This window comes from Lagopus leucura, unplaced genomic scaffold, assembly GCF_019238085.1.
Source record: "Lagopus leucura isolate 7727_CA_CO unplaced genomic scaffold, USGS_WTPT01 Super-Scaffold_100034, whole genome shotgun sequence".
In the NCBI taxonomy this organism is placed as follows: domain Eukaryota; kingdom Metazoa; phylum Chordata; class Aves; order Galliformes; family Phasianidae; genus Lagopus; species Lagopus leucura.
Genome location: NW_024962283.1, coordinates 344099 through 362437, shown reverse-complemented (window position 1 = coordinate 362437; position 18339 = coordinate 344099). Strand labels below are relative to the sequence as shown.

Below are 18339 nucleotides of genomic sequence, written 5' to 3'. Positions count from 1 at the left end.
GTGAACAGCCTTGGATTGCAAAACCCTCTGCACGAGGGAATGCAGATGTGTGGGTAATGTTTGCACGGGGGAAGTTTGCGCAGCGCTCAGGCACGCATTTTCATGCAAACAAGCTCTCGCTCGCGTGGGGCGCAGAGAGGTGTGCGGTGCACGGAGGTTTGCGCGCGCACAACTATTGCACGGCGCTCAGGAACGCACGTCTCACGTTCGCGCGAAGCTCCCGATGGGGCACGCGGACACGCAGCGCACGGCCAGAGCCCACAGGTGACGTTCACGCGCACAGCCGTTGCACGGCGCTCGGGAACGCGGCTTCACGTCGCAGCCGAGCGGGGCGCGCAGTGCGCAGCGATCGCTCAGGCACGGCCGCTCGCGGCAGCAAAACGCCCCGCTTGCACAGGGAAATTTTGCACGGGGAAAAGTCTCACGAGCGAAGCCGCGCCTCGTGCACGCGCCCCGCGCGCCGCCCCTCCCGCTCAGCCGCCCGCGGGCGCGCGCGCCCCTCCTACCGCAGCACCGCGCGCGCCCCGCGCCCCGCCCCCTCCCTCTTAAAGGGCCCGTGCCCGCCGCCCCGCTTCCTCCCGCGGGGGCCTCCGCCGCGCTCCCCCCGCTCCTCCGGCCCTTGGTACGCTCCGCGGGGCGGGGGCGGCGGGCGGCGGGGCTCGCGGGAGCGGGCGGGAGGCGCCCGGCCGGGTCGCCCGCCCCGCCTGCAGGCAGCGGGGCCGGGGCCGCTTCCCTGCGGGCTGGGGGACGCGGGAGCTGCGTTTCCCGGCTGGATGCGGCCGCCGGCAGCCGGGCGCGGCGTGACTCCTTGCGGGCTGCCCGCGTGCGCGCGGCGCGCCTCTCGCCTCGCACCCCCGGCACGAGCCGCCGAGCCCCGAACGGCGGCGTTGAGCGGAGCTGTCAGCCCCGGAGCGGTGAGTGCTGCGGCCGCGGGGGGTTTTGCGCCGCTCGGCCCGAGCCCCGCTCGTTAACGCGCGCGCCGACCCCGGCCCACTGACAGCGAGCCGCTCCGCTTCGCCTCTCGCTCGCGCCGCCTCTCCGTTCCGCTCCCGCTTTGCTCTCCTGCTTGCGGCTGCAGGCCGGGCGTCATCGCTGCACGAGGCAGGTTGAGCGCTCCTCGCGATCCTCGCCTGTCGCAAAGCCGCTTCCCGACAGCTGCCGGTGCTGCTCTGTCCACCCCCTCATTAAGACGGAAAGGTGCTTTTGCAATTAGTGGCGGCTGCGCTGTGGAAGCTCTCGGCTCGCGTGAGGCGGTGTGAATCCTTACCTTTTTGATCCGGTTGACTGTGACCTGCGTGCTTTTATTTTAGCAAACCAAACGCGCGCTGCTCGTGAGATTGAAGCCAACGCGCTGCGTTTTTGGAGGCTGCCTCGGGGAGAGCCCGATATACACAGCAATAAAAAGGGGAATGTGCATTTTTCCAGTAATCCCCTCCAAAACAAGAGGGAAGGCTCTGAGCAGATGGGCACAGCGGTGCTGCGGCCCCTGGAGCTGCTCGGTGCTGTTGGGGTCTCTCGGGCTGCTCGGTGGGATCGCCTCTCGGCGCTGCGCTGTTGTGACTCCGAGCTCTGGATGAGGGCAGCCCCGCTTGGAGAGGGATTAGCGATTCACACCAGGGTGAGCCTGGAGCTTTGTTACGGGGATTAACGCGATTTACACCCTTAAGCTGCTTGTAAGCGGCCGTGTCGGGGTGGGTGCTCTGCTCCCCTCCCGTGCGCCATGCGGGGCACCCCGGGCTGTGCTGCCCCGTGGGTTTCCATCGCCCTCCTCCTTGTGAGCACCGTTCTGGTGTTCCACCCAAACTCGTTGGGTCGGTGCACCCTGTGTGCTCCTCTGCTGGGGCTCAGTGCTCCTTAATGTGGTGTTTCTTACCCCCAAAAGCAAGGAAAGAAGTCAGGAGGGGCCGTAGTGCTGCAGGGCAAACCCCAGCAGTGCTTTCGCCATCCCGAGGTGTGCTGTCAGCCCATAAACTGGGGCTCGTGCTTACTTTGGCACAGCCATGTGCCAGAGGAATAAGGCAGCTGTGCTCCGACTTCAGGTGATGTCACTTGAGGATTTTAACTGTCAAAGCTTAGAAACACACTTACTTGTTTAAAGCCTGCTTCTGCAGATGTGGAAACAGTGAAGCACAGCGATGGATTGGCTCCACGGGCACACAGCGCTGGTGTTTCTCATCCCACCACCCCTCCGCAGTGCCTGCACAGGCCTTGGCTGTTGTGGGAACCCTGCTGGGAGCTGCGGCTGCTCAGGGTGCCGTCCTGCTCTGCTCACCACCATCAACGTAAGGACAGCAGTGCTTCAGCTTCCAAAACCAAGCTGAGAAGAGTGAGATGGTTAAGTCCTATCAGGATGAAGCTATTTTGTAACTCAATGTGGATTTGGGGCGTTTTTGGTTTCTCATGCAGAGCCGGGTGTCTCTGATCTGCAGCCTGCAGTGTTCTCAGGCACGCAGCCATCTGCGCAGCCGTATGAAGATGCGTTCTGTTTCATCGGTTTGATTTGGCTTGGCGCAGCTCCACGGTGCCCATCCTGGGGCTGCTGCTGTGTCTGTGTGACAGCTGCGGGTTCTGCTGCTCCTGGATGCGGTTCCAGAGAGGCTCAGAGCTGTGCTGGGTTTGATGTTCTCAGGGAGCCCCAGCACTGAGCTTGCAGCTTTCCCACTTGCTGCAGTATTTCTGTGGTTTTTAATGCTGTGAGATGAACCGTCCTGTAACTAGAAGTGTTTTTTAATAACAACAACCCGAGGTCTGCAGTGCGTTTTCTTTGTTTGGAGCCCTCAGTCTTTTCTCAGCCTCCCTGCTTTGACATTTTCCTCTCACTGACACGCACACACGTTCAGATACAGACAGTGTTTGAGCCCCTCTAAGAGCAGAGGAGCGCTGGCAGAAGCTGTTTGGGAATCTCACAGCTGAGTTGTGCAGCCAACGCAGTCAGTGCTGTTGTATGGAGGGGAGCTGCTCACGGTTCCTCTCTCGATGGGAACCTCCTGCTTTCCTATCAGTTCAGGCTTTCCAGGCTGGCACCAGGCTGTTCTCTGTGCACTGCTGCTGTTGCAGTCTGGTGGCTCAGCTGGCAGCTCTGCTCCCCAGGAGCGTTCCCAGCTGCATGGGAACGATTCACCCCGAGTGCTGTTGTCTGTAGCAGTTCTGCAGTGCAACATCTGACAAGTTTCCAGAGCTGCGTTCCCAGCACTGCCTGAACTTGCTGTTGTCTCTCCCTCTTTCTCCAGGGAGAGATCCTCCCTCTTCCCATCCCAACCCCTACAGTCTCCTCCGCAAGCTCAGCACGAAGGCTCTCTGCTAACGAGAGCAGTCTCCAATTACCCATCTCAAGAATTCCTGGAATAGATAGCTGCCTGTGTATGTGCACGCTGCTTTTTTCTGGGTGTTCTTCCAGCAGTTTCCTTGTAGATGGCTCCCTGCATCTTCCAGGGCTGTGTGTCACACGGTTCTGCTCAGCCCCATCGTGGTGCTGTGCTGATGGCCCTGCAGCAGTTTGACGAGCCGTGTGCTCAGCACTGCCTGCACCACCTGCCTTTCCCATTAAGCCCTCGCTCTTCCGATGTGAGAAATCTCTGCTGCCTTCCAACAGAAGGGAAAACGATCACGCGAGCTGGGCTGTGTTTCCATCTCTCATCTCTGTGAGCTGCTGGAGCTCTCCCACCACCCGGGGGCTCAGAGCAGAGGGTGCATGGCTGGTGCCCTGGGGATGCTGCTGGGTGGGTTCACTGCTCAGAAGGGTGCCCCAAATTTTCTGATGGCTGCGGTGGCTGCAGGGGGGGGCGCAGCCCCTTTTGGCAGCAGCCAGTTTTAAATGAGCTTAACTGGCTCATAAAGCTGCGCTCTCATGTAGCTGAGCTAAGTGTTGCGGAGGGGAAAGGCTTTGCTGTTCCCCCATACTTTGCCCCATAAACCCATTCAGCTCACTGAAACAGTAAGGGGGGGGAGGCTAAAAGAAATAAAAAAGAAGTGGTAAATCCCCTGACGAGCAGCAGGAGATAAGCCCCCTCTGTTGGAGTGTTTCTGGGTCCTGCCTGGCAGCTGGGGGCAATGCTGGGGGAGCAGAGCGTGCTGGGCTGCGAGACTGAGCTGCTGCAGGAACGTGAAACCGCCCCCGGCCTCACCTGTCTGTCTGATCACGCCTCTGATTTATGGGCTGGATTTTGCTGTTTAGTTTTCCCCACAGACTTCAACCATTGTATCTGATAATGAACCGAGTGGTTGAGCCTTATTTGTTTAATTCAAAGGCAAGTTTAATGTTTCCTACCTCGGAGTGGTACAAAGTCTGCGCGCTGGGTTTTCCTCGCAGCAAATCTACAAATACCGAAGCAGAGCAGAGGAGGGGAAGGGCTGCAGTGGGAATTGGGCTGTGATGGTGCACAACGCAGTGCTGCTGCACCAAGCTGAGCTCAGACAAAGGGGCTGTGTGCTCTGGGAAGGGCTGGGCACCACCGGCTGGTGGCTGTGGGGTGAAGGTGGCTGTGGGCTGTGCTGCCCTGCTCGTCCTACGGATGCTGCCCCTTCCCTACCTCTGCTGTCCCAGGGAGGGCTGCAGCAGCTCCCGTTCCTCTTGCAGTGCCCTGGGATGTGTGCTGGCACTGCTGGGCAACAGCCTGCTCCGATGCAGTTGGAGATGCTGTGGTTCCTATGAGTGGATGCTATGAGGTGTTTCCCTCCCTCGGCTCTCAGCTGGCAGAGAAGACATCCATGTGGCTGACAAGGAAAGGCTTCTCACTGATGTGCTGGTGCAGGAGGTGACCCCTGCGAGTGCTCCTCGTTGAGGACGTGGCCGTCATGGGGAACTGCACCAAGAGTGGAGGAAGTTGGTGGCCACAAACCACAGGAGTGTTTTGGGGTTTCTGATCCCCTCTGGACCCGAGCGGGGCTCTCCCCACTGCAGTCCCTGTTGTGAGGTGGTGTTTTTTCTGTTCTTGTTTCCCTTCTTGCTTGCTGTTTGTTAAGAGCTGATAGATCAGCCCAAATAAGGGTATGAGAGAAGCTGGAGGTTCTCAGGAGGATCCACAGACAGTCAGTACATGACTTGTTGCCTTTATCTCTGAGATCAGGAGATTCTTTTGCAGTGATGGATTAATCCACTCCTGAGTGAATAATATAACCAAGAACAAGCAGGAGCCAGCACTCCAAACAGATGATGTGTTTAATAGTGCGTGCCTCTCCTCCCCCACCGAACTGCGTCTGTCTTCACCGTCTCATTCTGCGGGGCCCGCTGAAATCCCAGCACGTACGGAAGGGGGGGAAGGCTTGGGGCCGTGTCAGATGTCTGCAGGTGGGTGAGGGTTGGGAGCTGCCTGCAGCCCCGTCTCAGGGAGCAGCGCTCGCTGTCGTGGCAGTGGCATTGCTTTGCTTTGGGCCCCGTGGGGACGTGGTGGCCTCGAGCGCTGCAGCACCCAGCGGAGTTTCTGGGTGCCCTGGGCTGCGCAGGCTGGGTGCTGAGGGCGGTGATGCATCGTGGCTGTGCTCCGCTGCCTGCAGCAGCAACAGCGCCGCGTGGCTTCTGCCCCTTTCCCCTGCAGAACGCAGCTCTCGCATTGCAGCCACGCTGAGGGAAGGCCAGGCCCGGCTCTGCGTGCTGCTTGCTGAGGACTGTTACTTTTAAGGAACTGTTTTGCCTGCAGTCGCTTCAGGAGCCCTTTGTTTCTCAGCAGCCTTCCATCCGTGCGTGTTGGCGGGGCACGGAGGCTGATTGCCTCAATACCTTGCAGTGACATCGCAGCCCGGAGGTTGGAGCCTCCTCTAATGAAATGTGAGCTGAGGAGGAAAACCCCGAGGGTTTCTTGGAACAGAAGATGTTTTCTGTTCTTGCCACTAATCTTTGTTGCCGAATGAAATTGGAATGTATACTTCAAATCTCTGTAAGGGTGTAGAAGGAAGCTGGCAACGGATGTAATCAGAAATGTTATTACCAAAACTCTCAAAATATGTTGAAATTTTAGGCCCGATGGTATAATTTTAAATTCAGATATTCAGACTGAGGCGCTTCCCATTGCTGTGCCTGTTGGGAGCGGGCAGAGAGGAGCCCAGGGGGGGATAATGGATGGTGGGTGCTGGGGGAGGAGGGCCGGCGGCTGTGTGGCCCCACGCATTGAGTCTGTGCAGCGCTGGAAGTCGTCACAGAAGCAGATCTCCGATGAATTTAGTGCTCGCAGTAATTCGAGGTGCAGCCCTCTGGGTTATGGACTTCTGAGCACTTGAAAAATGGTCGAGTTTCTAAGCTGGCATTTTTTTAATTAGTGCATTTGTCACTGCTTATATATGTAGGCTGCCACACGTGGAGAACGTGGTGGAGGCAAACGAAGCTGCAGTTGCTGTGGGTTGCAGCTCTGCTCCGGTCCCGGTGCTTTGCTGCGCTCCTGTGGGCTGCAGGAGGAGCTGGCAGTGACCTTCACCCCGCGCCCTTTCCTTGTCTGGTAGGTGGCAGGTTGAGGACGCAGAAGAAGCTGAAGCCCTTCTCTGAGCCGGAGGTGTGAAGCTGTTTATTTTCACTCTGGAAATGTATATATTGCAGGAGGCAGATGCTCGCCTGCTTAACCTAAGCATTCACGACTTATCTGGGGTCTGGCAAGTGTACAAGTGTTGTCCTTTCTAATCCCCAACTATTAAAAAGTCCAGGCACCTTTCTCTGGCTGAGTCTGAGACTGCTTAAAAACACAAAGAGGAGCCAACAGAAAGAGCTCTTGCTCTCCTTGCCAAGTTTAAATGAAGACTAATGCCGCGGTGCTCCTTAATCTTGTTTTTCTTGCTACGGGATGGATGCTGACGTGGGGTGGGATCGGTCCTGGCTGCAGTTATCTGCTGAGCTCGGCGCTGAGCCGTGCGAGGAGGAAAGCAACAATCTGGAGCAGGGAAGAGAGTCAGAACTGTTCGACTGCTCTGTTCTTATGCATAATCCTGTTTTTATTCACTCTCCACCAGCAGTGAATTCTGAAGGGTGAGTGAGAGCCTGCAGTAACGCTCCCCGCACCTCCCATATCCTGCAGCCATGAGTTCACAGGCTCCTAATTGCCGATGATGTCAGACAGCAGTCGATGGGGTTGCTATAAATTCTGGCTGCAGGTGTGGATTTAATAGTCGTGCTTCCCTTTAAGGGATCACGGATAGCATGGATCCTGCAAGTTCCAACAGACTGAGTTGGACGTGGGGGCACGGAGAGCTGCTTGCTGTTCTTTGGGGCTGTTGCTGCTGAGGGACGAGGTGTCAGCGCTCATTGCAGCCACCTCAGAAATGAACCTGCTGTCTGCTGGGGCTCTTCTTGGGAACTTTTCTGCTCCCCAGCTGGGCAGGCCCTGCAGTGTGTGCTGCATGCAGTGTGTTTGGACGTGAGCTCCCTTGTCGGAGAACCTGTACGGCTTGGCTTGTAGGACAGGGCAGCCCTGCAGTTCTTGTGCTTTTTAAAGTTGTGCTTGGCCCTGGTTATAGCAACTGGAGAGCTAACAAACGAGAAGCTATCAGAGATGCTCATCAAGGACAGCCAGCCCTGTGAGTCCCCTTGCTGGAAGGTCTGTGCCTCACTTGGAGTTGTGTTTACTACATTTTCCCAAACTTATCACATTCTTGCAGTTTAAAGATACTGGGAAGGTGCTCTGTATGTTGGCCTGAGGCTTCATGGCATTGGGGTGCAGCGTTCCCTCTGTGGTTGTTTGTCTCCTCCCGCTCAGCGCTGTGCTCCCCTCTCTGCCCGTGTGGTGGGTGCTGCAGGTGGGGGATGCGCCGTGCCCTGGAGGAAGGTGCTGGGCTGAAGCGGTTGTGAAATGCTGTGCTCAATGAGGTCACTTGGCTGGAAATCAGAAGATCCAATCGGTGGTGCTGGAAGAATGGGGAGCACTGCCAGCAGCCGGGGAGAGCGCAGCAGTGAGCTGCAGGAATGGGGATGGGAGCGGGAAGGGGCCGTTTGGGACTGTTCCACTAATGGTGCCTCTGGGTCCCTCGGGGTCTAAAAGCCCCTAGTTAGGCATTTAAGGATAATTGCGGCCGAGCAGAGCTGTACATTAGGCTAATGCTCCATTCCTTTTCTTCCCCCCAAGGCCAGAAGCTCAAATCCATACCCACTTCATTAGCGTGGCAGCGGGGGGCTGTCAGCCTTTTGCTTTGAGGTTCCTGCTGAAGCTGAGCGCCTCGCGGTGCCCTGGGTCGCATCCCGGCTGTCCCAGCGGGCGCCTCTGTGCCAGCAGGGCTGAGCTCTGCGAGAGCAGCGCAGCTGCGGCGGCGCAGCACACAAACCGTTAACTTTTCTTCACTCCGCTCACAAATCCATTTCTGCAGCCGATGCCAAAGCGTGCGTGCTTCTATCAAGACCATATGTACGCCAAGACTGAGGTTTTAAAGTCAAGGTGTTTTTGAAATATTGGAGTGCAAATTAAGTATCTGAGTAATCTTAACTGTCTTCTCGAAAAAATTCGCTATCAGCTTCACTTATTACTCAAAGGATTAATGGAAAGCTAAACTTTGATCCGTGTCCAACAGCTGATACCAGCCGTGAGGCTTCCCAGGCCTGAGAGCAGCTCAGAGGAATCTGGCGGCGCTGCTCCATCTGCACGCCGGCTCTGGGGCCGATGTGGGTTTTGTTCCCAGCCCTTAATGCCTTCTCCCGTCACTTCTGTCCCGTGGCACCAAACGCTGCCTGGAGGGGCTGATGTTGCACAAGGCGCTGAGGGATGCAGCCCCTGCCCTGCACTGCCCACATCCCTGCCTCCCTCATCCTCAGCGCTCCGTCCGCCTGGAGGCAGAAGCACATCCCTGTGTGGCTTAGAAAGGATGGAGGCTGCAGGGCGTCCAGACAAGCAGCTCTGCTGTGGCACAGCTCAGCTGGGCGCCGAGCCCTGCGCTGCCCTTCGGTTTCTGCTGCTGCCCTGAGTGCATTCTCTGATCCTTTTCCCCAGCAAATCCCGGTGGGGTTTTCCCTCTTGGGCTGAAGTGTGCTTTGGGATGCAGGGAGTGCTGGGCTGGTTGCTCAGGGCTCAGCATTCACAGAAGCACCTTTGGAGTACAGAACTTTATTCCTGCAACTCTTGCAGCCCCGTCTTTGGCGATGCTGTAATTCCTGGTGATGGTGTCTGAACAAAACCCCAACCCTTATGTAAATGCCTGATTGCTTATCTCCATTGCTCGGCTTCCTGCAATTTAGTAACGCAGAAACTCCAGTTTCAGTGCTCGGGGTGGAGAGAGTAAAATGGGCGCACTTCTTTTTTTTGACACGAGCTGTGACTGCAGCACGGCTCCTCGGTGTTGGGGTCTCCTCTTGGAGAGCGTAATTAGGAACACATTGATTCTTATTGCAGCTGGCAGCTGCTCACTATTGCCTTTTTCAGCTTCTGACCCCCATAGTCCCGCTGACCTTTCCTGGGGTTAGTCGTGGGCCCTTTGCATTGTGATGGGCTAGAAGTGGCTCATGTGGAGTTGATTATTTCCTTGCTTGTCTGGCCTTTTTGGTGCCATAACTCCAAGTCACTTCCATTTTCTTCCCCTGCTTTTGGCTGACCACAGTGAAAGGAAATGCTTTTGCTGGCGACAGGATCAGTTTGCATGCTTGACTGCCTCGATTGAGACCCTGAAAAGGGGGGAGGGGGAGGGTAATGAACACTGTAGGTGCTGCATTTGCTTTTTAAAGGCTGATGCTAATGATTGAGAGATCATTAAGCATTCATAAAAATGGCGCTGGGGCAGCTTGGGATCCTTCTGGGTGCCCTCAGCCCTGTGTGCAGAGCGGTGTGTGCAGTGTGTGTGTGCAGTGTGTGTGCAGTGTGTGTGCAATGTGTGTGCAGTGTGTGTGTGTGCAGTGTGTGTGCAGTGTGTGCAGTGTGTGCAGTGTGTGCAGTGTGTGCAGTGACAGCCGTCTGCTCTCCACGCCGTGCCGCAGAGCCCCGCACAAAGCTGATGAAGTCTCTGTGCCAGCTGTTACACTCATTTTGCAGGACCCCAGGAGGACAGCATGAAGACAGTGAGTGATCAAAGGCTTTGCAGATCACTGAGGAGCCGGGGCTGCAGGAATGTCTGATTGCTTTCTCTTGGAATGCCACAGGCTTCAATACCACATTTTTTTTAAGGTGTCTTGGTGTGAGATTTAATGACCCAACTCAGCTTGCTCATGCTGGAGGTGCGGTGCCTCGCTTCATTCCGGGGGTTTCATTTGCCCCCAGTTTCACTGCTTTGAAACTCTGCAGTTGTTGGTACAGAGCGGATCTGGGAAAGCGAGTTAAAAATTGATTGGATTGCAGAGTTGCCAGGAAAACAAATAAGGCAGAGTGTGCTCAGTGCCTCTGCAGGCTGTCCGGATTGCGCTCGGAGGGGCGGTGGGATGGAGAGGTGACTCCTCCAGGTCTGTGCAGCCCTGGGCAGCGCTGCGGCGGGCAGACGTCACTTTTTCCTTGGGCTGCTCGCAGGGCTGTCAGCTCCTGGAGGTGGAGTGGGGAACCTGAATACCTCCCTCTGTTCCTCGGCCTGCCGTTTCCTTCCTCCTCCTCCTCCTCCTCCCCGGCGCTGTGCTGCGTTGGTGCTCGCAGGGCTCCATGCTGGGACCCCGTCCTCCTGTGGCTCCGGGTGTGCCGGACCTGCACTGAAGGTCAGACGCTGGGAGGGAGCTCTGGGTGGGAATGCAGTGGCTGCTCTGCATGGAGTGCAGCCCAACGGCACCAGGCGTTACAGCAGCAACAGGCAGAGCGGGGTTTGTGGTCAGGTGTGGGAGCGGGGCAGTCCCAGCAGTGACCCAAAGGACGGAGGGTTGTAGAACGGTTCGAATTGGAAGGGACCCTTAAAGGCCATCTGCTCCCACTGCCCACAGGGAGCGGGGATGCCCGCAGCTCCAGCAGGTGCACAGAGCCCAGTCCTGCTCTGCGGGATGCTGCTGACAGCAGTGAGCAGCACAGGGCTGTGACTGATGGGTGCGTGCTGTCCCTAGGGCTGCTGGGGACCAATTATGAGGGATCAGTGACAAATGAGGCACACAGCTAGAATTACGCTGTCCTTCAGAGTACTCCATCTTCCTAATGATCTCCCAGAAGGTATCAGGTGTGTGTTTATTTATGGCTCTGTGTGTGCAGGGTGCTTTCTGCAGGCAGGCGTTCATTGGAGTGGTTGGGACTCCTCTATCTCCTAGCCCAGGTCCTTTATCTTCCTTGTTCCCATTGACTAGAATATATCAGAGCAGCAAAGAATTCAAGTGTTGGAGGAAAACAATTGGAAAATTGCTTTAGATAAAGAGGTTTCAGTGGAGGGGGGAAATAAGCCACAGTGCGGCTTTCTGTTGTGTGTGAGTTCAGGTCTGGAGACGTTGGCACTGGGAGTGGAAAGGCTTCCCTCTGCCCATGGAACTGTGGCCACTTCTGTTCTGCTCCATTAAAATTGCTGTAATTCCTATCAGTATTGGAGTTCCACAAGGATTGTAAATGTATTCTATTATAGATAGACTCATCCGTGACACCTCTTCCTTCAGAACAGTGTGGAGCATCTGATGCTGCAGTGGTGGGGATGGATGAACTCAGGTGAGGGGCAGGGAGTGAAGCCGTGGATGCTCCTGTGTGCTCCTGCATCCTGCAGGCTGAGATACGTAACTGGAGTGGCATCCAAGCAAAGCACTCCTTGCTCTGCCCCGTGAGCACCTTGCTGGCCCTTGGCAGTGCTTTGCTGTCATGTGCAGTGGTCAGAGTGGGAGCTGTGTGGTACTGAAATGATGGCAGAGCAGAAACGTTCTGTTTTTCCCATCCCTTGGGCAATTCAACACTTGGATATGTATCAGCATGTAATGCTTGAGGCAGACTTTATCCACTGAGTGTCTTAAGATCTCCACAGTGGTGAGCTGTGGTCTCTTTTCTCTCCATCGTGGGGAGTTCTGCAGTGATGTGGGGCGAAGTGTGGAAGAGAAGCAAATCTCCTTTGGGTTGTGTAGCACTCGTGGGGTCCGTCTGTGCGCATGAGCAGAGTCTGCAGCGCTCCCAGGAGTGATGTGAGGAGAGGTCCCTGCTGGCTGCCGGGCGGTGCTGCTGGGTGCCAGCCCAGGTAGAGCTGCTGCTTCGTTCCTCCCTCCAGTTGGGGTGCAGTGTCCCCAGTGCTCTGTGCGCTGTTTGACGTCTCTGTTCCGCCAGCCAGACTGCTGGGTCGGAGAGGAGTAGCTGTTGACACTGGCAGCCAGGAACATGTGAAGAGAAAGATAAACAGAGGGAAATCAGAGCCCGGATAAAGTAGATCACCAAAGATAAAGTTTAGTTAAAGATAATGAGCTGGCCTTGTTTGAAAAGACAGCTGCAGAATAACCCAGTAGCTCCATGTGCCGGGGTTAAAGTTGACCTAGAATATACGTTTCATTGCTTTTCATAAATAAATAGTCAGGGGAAGATTTGGCAAAAAGCAACATTGCCCCCCAGCCTCTTCAGAGCAGCGTTTGATGTTAACAAGTTCTCTGCATGTTTACTCTGCGCTCAGCGGAGCGGCCGCGCTGCGCTCTGCCAGGACCTGGGAGGCCCCGGGTGAAGCCGCCCCGAAACGGCAGCACAGCTCCTCGGGATTCCTCTCCCCCTCCTAAAGCTGTCACTGTAAACTTGAGGCGGAATCGCAGGCAGAAGCGTTTGGAAGTAAATAGTTCTATAAAATCTGGAGTGATATTTTTATTATGATCAGAGCCTCTTCCCGACGCGTGTTTTGCGCAGGCACTTCTCGGTGACACTGATGATGAAATGCTGTGATTTTAAATAAACCGTGGGATGGTTGTGCTGTGGATCTCTGGATGTGGTCCTTGGGAGCGGAGCGCTGCCCAGATGCACTTCTGTGGCCACTGTGTGGGTGAGGGGTTTGTGCACAGATGTGACAGATGAGACTTGTCCCGTGGTGCTGGGTGTTATCAGCAGCGAGGCTGTATGGTGAGCTGCGGGCAGACTGATAAATGAGGTAACTGTGCTAAATGGGCCCAGATCTTATTCATCATCGCAGGGTGGAGGGCGGCACAGAACGCAGTGAGTGGCAGCTGTGGGGCTTGGGGCTGTTTGGGAGAAGAGCATTCCATGACAGCGCCGCGTTGGAGATCTGTGCTGCATGGGAAGGGAGGTCTGCAGTCCTCGCCCACAGGGCAGCGCTGTGCTGGCACGGCTGCTGGGGGTCACCGTGCTGGGCCGTCCCAGAACGTGGGGCTGTGGCTGAGCAATGCAGGCAGCGCCGGGATCCGGAGGACTTCTCCGACCCGAGCGCACCGGGGTCTGCTGGTGATGCTGCCCTGATGGGCTGCGGGGCAGCGCTTCCCATCAGCGGCTGCAGGGCTGTGAGCTGCTGCTGTGGGACGTGGATCCTCGTGCCTTGTTAAACAAGTGGAGCTGCTGATGGATGGCCAAACGATTATTGTTTGCAAACAATATTATCTGCAATAGATAAGCTGTTTATTTTGGACTTCAGTTCCTCTGGTTGGCAAGTAGTCTCATTCATCAAGGCGGTGCGGCTCGGTGCGTGCGCTGCGTATCCCAGCTGTGGAAAAATCTTATATTAAGAATTGGACTTGGAAACATAGTTAAGCTCAACTTGTAACTCATTTTTGCAGATGGTTTCTATATTGCGGAGAGTTTGGGCAGTTTCCTGGTTGCGCCATGTTTTTTTTTCATCCCCAAACACTTTGTTGTAGGGGAGCTGAAAGAAGAACTCCTGAACCTTCCCGTAGACATCTGTGTGTTTGCTTTGCAGCTGTGGTGGTGCCTGCTGTCCGGGCGCTATGCATTCGGCCCCTGCCTGCCTGCATGCACTGCTCGCCGCCGCGCTCATCGCCGCCAGCAGCTCAGGTAAGGACCTGTTGGTGAGGCTGAGCCCCAAGCTTTGCTCTCTGGGGTCTCTGTGGATGAGCTGGGACTCTGATTCTCATCTCGGTTCCCGTGGGGTTGGGAGGGGTTTGCAGCTTGCGAAGGGAAAGGGGAGTGGGATCTCTGAGCTGCGAACGTCGATGCAAGGCAGTGGTTGGAACGTCTCTGGCGTGTAGAAAAAAGCAGAGGGATGGTTTTAATTGACACATCTGCTCTGTGTAGTCAGCTTGTCTTAATGTAACCACACAAAAAAGAAGCTTTTACTACTTTTAGCACTTCATAGGCAGTCGTTATAAGCAAATGGGATAAATTTTGTTTTTCAAGCCGTCGTGGGAGATGAGTTCCATCTGCGGGGCCGGCGCTGCCCGCTGTGAGCGCGGTGTGGGCACTGCAGGACGGGGCAGTGCAGCCATCACTGCTGGCCCTGAGCTCCAAACCCCGCTATCAGGAAAAGCAGCTTTGTAATTAAAGGCTAAAATCGTACATCTGCAGTCCTGAGAAGTGCTTGGATACCGTTTTTATGGATTTCATGTAGTTGTGTTTTGTTGTTTTTTTTTTAAGTGAAGCCACGCTTTAATTTCCAGTTGTGTTTTATGTTTATGCAGATAGTTGGGTTTATGGTTCTGTTAAAAATGTGCAGTTTCTCATCTGCAACTCATCTCTGTAAGCGGCCGGACGGGCTGACTTGAGAGGCAGAGTGAGCTGAGGGCCCCACCTATGAGAAAGCTGCATCCAACCTGGATTTCATTTTCCCTGCTCTCAGTCTGTCCTGTCTGGGCCTTTTCAGCTTATTTACAAACTCAGAATCATTTTCCCTTGCCGCCCTTCCCATGTGCAAATATTCCCCCCCTGTTTCTAACCAAACAGGACCTGTTGGTGTTAAGTGCCTTTTTCTCACTTAGTACGTCCAAAATCTTCAGCAAAGAATCCCACAGAAAACAAATGGAAATAATTCCCAATGTTTTGTTGGCCAGAACAGGAAAAAAATTCCTCAAACAAGCAGGAATTTTCTTCTGGCAAATCAATGGACTTTCCTCACCAAGTTTTCTGGAGCTCAGCCTTTTATTTACGAGCAGCTTTCCCTGCCTGCTCGCCTTGCTGAAGATAAGGGCTGCCCAATTCATCGCTCATCCCAATGAAGTCGTGCACTTGGTGCTCCCAGGTCCTTCGCTGCCCACGCAGCCTCGCTGAGCTCAGTGCATCGTTCTGCTCCCAGCCCCTGCAGTCCCATCTGAGCCCCTTTAAGGGCTGCATCCCGGCTGTTGCTGGATGCAGAGCAGACCTCAACATGGCCATATTCCGTTCACATCCGTTCCTCTGAATGGCATCGCGGCTGCTCGTGTGGATGCATTAACAGGCGCAGCTCACTGACGCAGGGCCGTTTGCTTCCTTTCAGACTTGACTCCCCGCTTTACTTCCGAGCCCGTCTCTGCTGTCCAGAAGCCCGGTGGCCCCGTGGTGCTGCGCTGCTCCGCTGAGCCCCCGACAGCTGGCATCTCCTGGCTGCTGGATGGAGAGCCGCTGGGCAGCAGGCTGCCAGGGGTGCAAATCCAGCACGGGTCTCTGAGCATCGCCTCCCTGAGCACGGCGACGGCTGGCCGCTATCAGTGCGTGGCCAGCAGCAGCGCGGGCGCAGTTCTGAGCAGGGCTGCGGTGGTGTCCATGGGCAGTAAGTCGGTTTGGTTTGTATTCCTCACTCCGGGCGAATGGCAGAGACCTCAGTGCGTCTGTGTGGTTTGTTTTCTTTCTGCTGCAGGGGAATCGGGCGCTGGGACCCGCTGTGGGTCTCAGTCCTTGGAGGTGTGCGTTGAATGGAGCTGGGAGGACGCGCTGTGTTTCCCATGATGTGGTGCTGGCTGTGGGTGTGGGGTGTTCCTGTGTGTCTGCTTGGGATCGCAGTGCTGTCTGAATCAAGCCTTTGTCAGGCAGGGTTTGAGTGATTTTGTGTAAGGGTATCTCATCTATGGAGCATGTCCAAAATCCCCCCGGGAGGAAAACTTCTTCTGAGTGTGAGAAGTGTTTTGGTAGAGTAGTGACCCATAGCAAGACCCTCTCAGGAGAGCTGTGGGGTGGCTGCTGTAGGAAAGCAGAGCAGCTGGGAGGTGCTGTGAGCACGAAGGGCGCAGAGGAGCAGAATTCACACTTCTGCCTTCCTTTTGAGGTTTTTGCAGCACACCTGAAGGGGCTGCTGAGGCCTTCTGCTCACTGCTTTGCTCACAGCAATGAGTGGAGGATGCCACCGTGTTCAGCGTTGATCAGTTATAACCGCAGAAAAGCACTGTAATGTTTCTTATGGGAAAGCTCCAAGCGTTGACTTCAGCTGCATGCCGTGCTGCCATCGGAGCCCACGATGAACACCAGGCCCTCTCTTCCCTTTCCCACCCTCGGTTGCTCATCACCTCCCGTAATTCCCTCCAGGTTTGGCTCACTTCGCCCCATCGCCGACACCCGTCATTGTGGCAGAGGAAGGAGGAACGGCGCTCATCAGTTGCGCAGTGCCGCAGAGCAACCCCAGAGCTCAGATCCGCTTCCGAGCGCGAGGGAAGTGGCTGCAGCCCGCAGGTGAGGAGCAGTGCCCAGCGGTGGCCGTGGGGCTTTATGGAAGGGACTCTGATGCTGCAGGTGCGCACACGCCGTTCTGGGCTCCCTGCTTCATCAAACCCTTTGTAAATTAATGTCCTGCTCGTAGCAGCGTGATTTTTTGTGATTCTAAATGTAGAGTGGGCTGGCTTGTATGACAGGTTGTTAGAAAATAGAAATGTCTTTATTTCAGATGAAGTTAAGTCAACTTTCTTCTTCCCCACTTGTTCAGATAAGTACCTAATTCTCCCGTCGGGAAACCTGCAGATCCTCAATGTGTCCATGGAGGACAGGGGGTCCTACAGGTGTGCTGCTTACAACCCCGTCACTCACGACCTCAGAATAGAACCCACCGGGAGGAAGCTCGTCGTCACACGTGAGTGCTCAGCTCCACAGAACAAACACACCTGGAGGGCATGGGCGCAGCTCGGCCAGGCGCTGGCTGCCGTGCACAGGGCTTGTGACCGCTGCCGGGTGGCTGGACCTGTGTTAAAAGCAGTGCAAGGCTTTGGGGCCATGGGTGCAATGGCAGCGTGCGGCCGAGAGGCCCCGGAGCTGATCCTGCTCTCCTTCCTTCCAGGTTCCTCCGCCGCACAGCCCCGCATTCTGCACCCCCGGCAGCCGCAGGCGCTGGCCGTGCCGCAGCGCAGCCCGCTGACCCTGGAGTGCGTGGCTGCAGGGCTGCCTGCAGCTGCCGTGCGATGGCAGAGGGACGGCCGGGACGCGCTGCGCGGGGGCAGGTGGGCCCTGCAGCACTCCCACCTGGTGACGGAGGGGCTGCAGCCCGAGGACTCCGGGAACTACTCGTGCGTGGTGGGGAACGGGCTGGGGGAGGTGACGTACGTCAACTACTCGCTCACCGTGCTCGGTAAGAAATGAAGCCTCTCTCACGGCCTCTGTTTCTGGCGTCCGATGACAAGTTGGATATTAAAACAGGCGCGTCCGTATCTCATCTCTCCCCGGTTAAAATTCACGTTGGTCTCTTTTCAAATGCTCTGCAGCCAGAAGCAGTTTAACAACCTAAGAAGACAAACCACAGCACGCTGCTGTGCTCATTCTGCAGTGCTAAATGTGGGTACGTGTGCAGCTGATGACGCTGCAGAGCTGGTGCTGTTTGGGGGCAGCACGAGAACAGGGAGCTGACAGGGGGAGGTGCTGTGTTTGGATGAGGGCAAAAGCAAAAGGAATTCCTTTGGCCACCTCTGTGTCCACGTGCGGTTCCCCATCTCTCCTTTCCTTTGCAGTCATTTTCCCCTCTGAGGTTTTGGTCTCCGTTGCTGTTTTTGTTTGGTTTTCAGTGCGTACCTCAAAGGAACTTGGAAAATGGGCTGCTGACATAATGTGCACCTTTTGTTACGGGGACGTTGCCAAAGAATTATTTTGAAAGCACAAATGTTTTATTAACAGTATTACTGCAAACATGATTGGTTGGAATAGAAGGAAAGGACCATTAAATTAAGCAAGTCACGGGGAACAGCAGCCCTGTGGTGCGCAGAACCAGCACCGCACGATCCCTTCTGAGCCTTTGTATGGGATAGGTTTAACATTTCACATTTCCAGAGCTATTTTTCAGGATTTAGGCTCAGATACGTGCAGTGCTCCACACAGAACTATTTCTCTTTTCAGAACCTGTCTCGATTTCCAAAGGACTGCAAGATGAGACTGTGGCCGTCGGCACAACGGTGTCTTTGCGGTGTGCTGCCCACGGGAGCCCCGCTCCAGCCCTCACCTGGCTGCACAATGCTGCACCCCTCCGTGCTTCCCCGCGGCATTTCCTGCAGGGGAGCAGCCTGCAGATCCGTGGTGTCACCGTGCAGGACTCCGGTGTGTACCAGTGCGTCGCAGATAACGGCGTTGGCTTTGCGCAGTCGGCCGGGAGGCTTCACGTGCAGGCAGGTAGGAGCACTGCAGGCCTCCAGGAAAGCAAATTAAGCGTCTGTAAGGACTGTGGAATCACTGAGATTGAAAGAGA

General features: G+C 55.8%; 1 protein-coding gene across 4 annotated transcripts in view; it reads left to right on the top strand.

The window, feature by feature from the left end:
* The first annotated feature begins 853 nt into the window (after positions 1-853).
* The window catches only part of CDON (cell adhesion associated, oncogene regulated), a 39774-nt gene continuing 22288 nt past the window's right edge, over positions 854-18339 (top strand). For 3 of the 4 annotated variants that reach the window (XM_042882499.1, XM_042882501.1, XM_042882502.1), the window contains exons 1-7: positions 854-914; positions 13675-13769; positions 15184-15456; positions 16206-16349; positions 16600-16743; positions 16948-17235; positions 17994-18263. In XM_042882499.1, the coding sequence (XP_042738433.1) occupies positions 13703-13769; positions 15184-15456; positions 16206-16349; positions 16600-16743; positions 16948-17235; positions 17994-18263 (1186 nt within the window). In that variant the 5' untranslated portion in view covers positions 854-914; positions 13675-13702. Of the gene's footprint in view, positions 915-10557; positions 10577-13674; positions 13770-15183; positions 15457-16205; positions 16350-16599; positions 16744-16947; positions 17236-17993; positions 18264-18339 lie in introns of those variants that run through there. The other variant, XM_042882500.1, reaches the window with a different exon arrangement.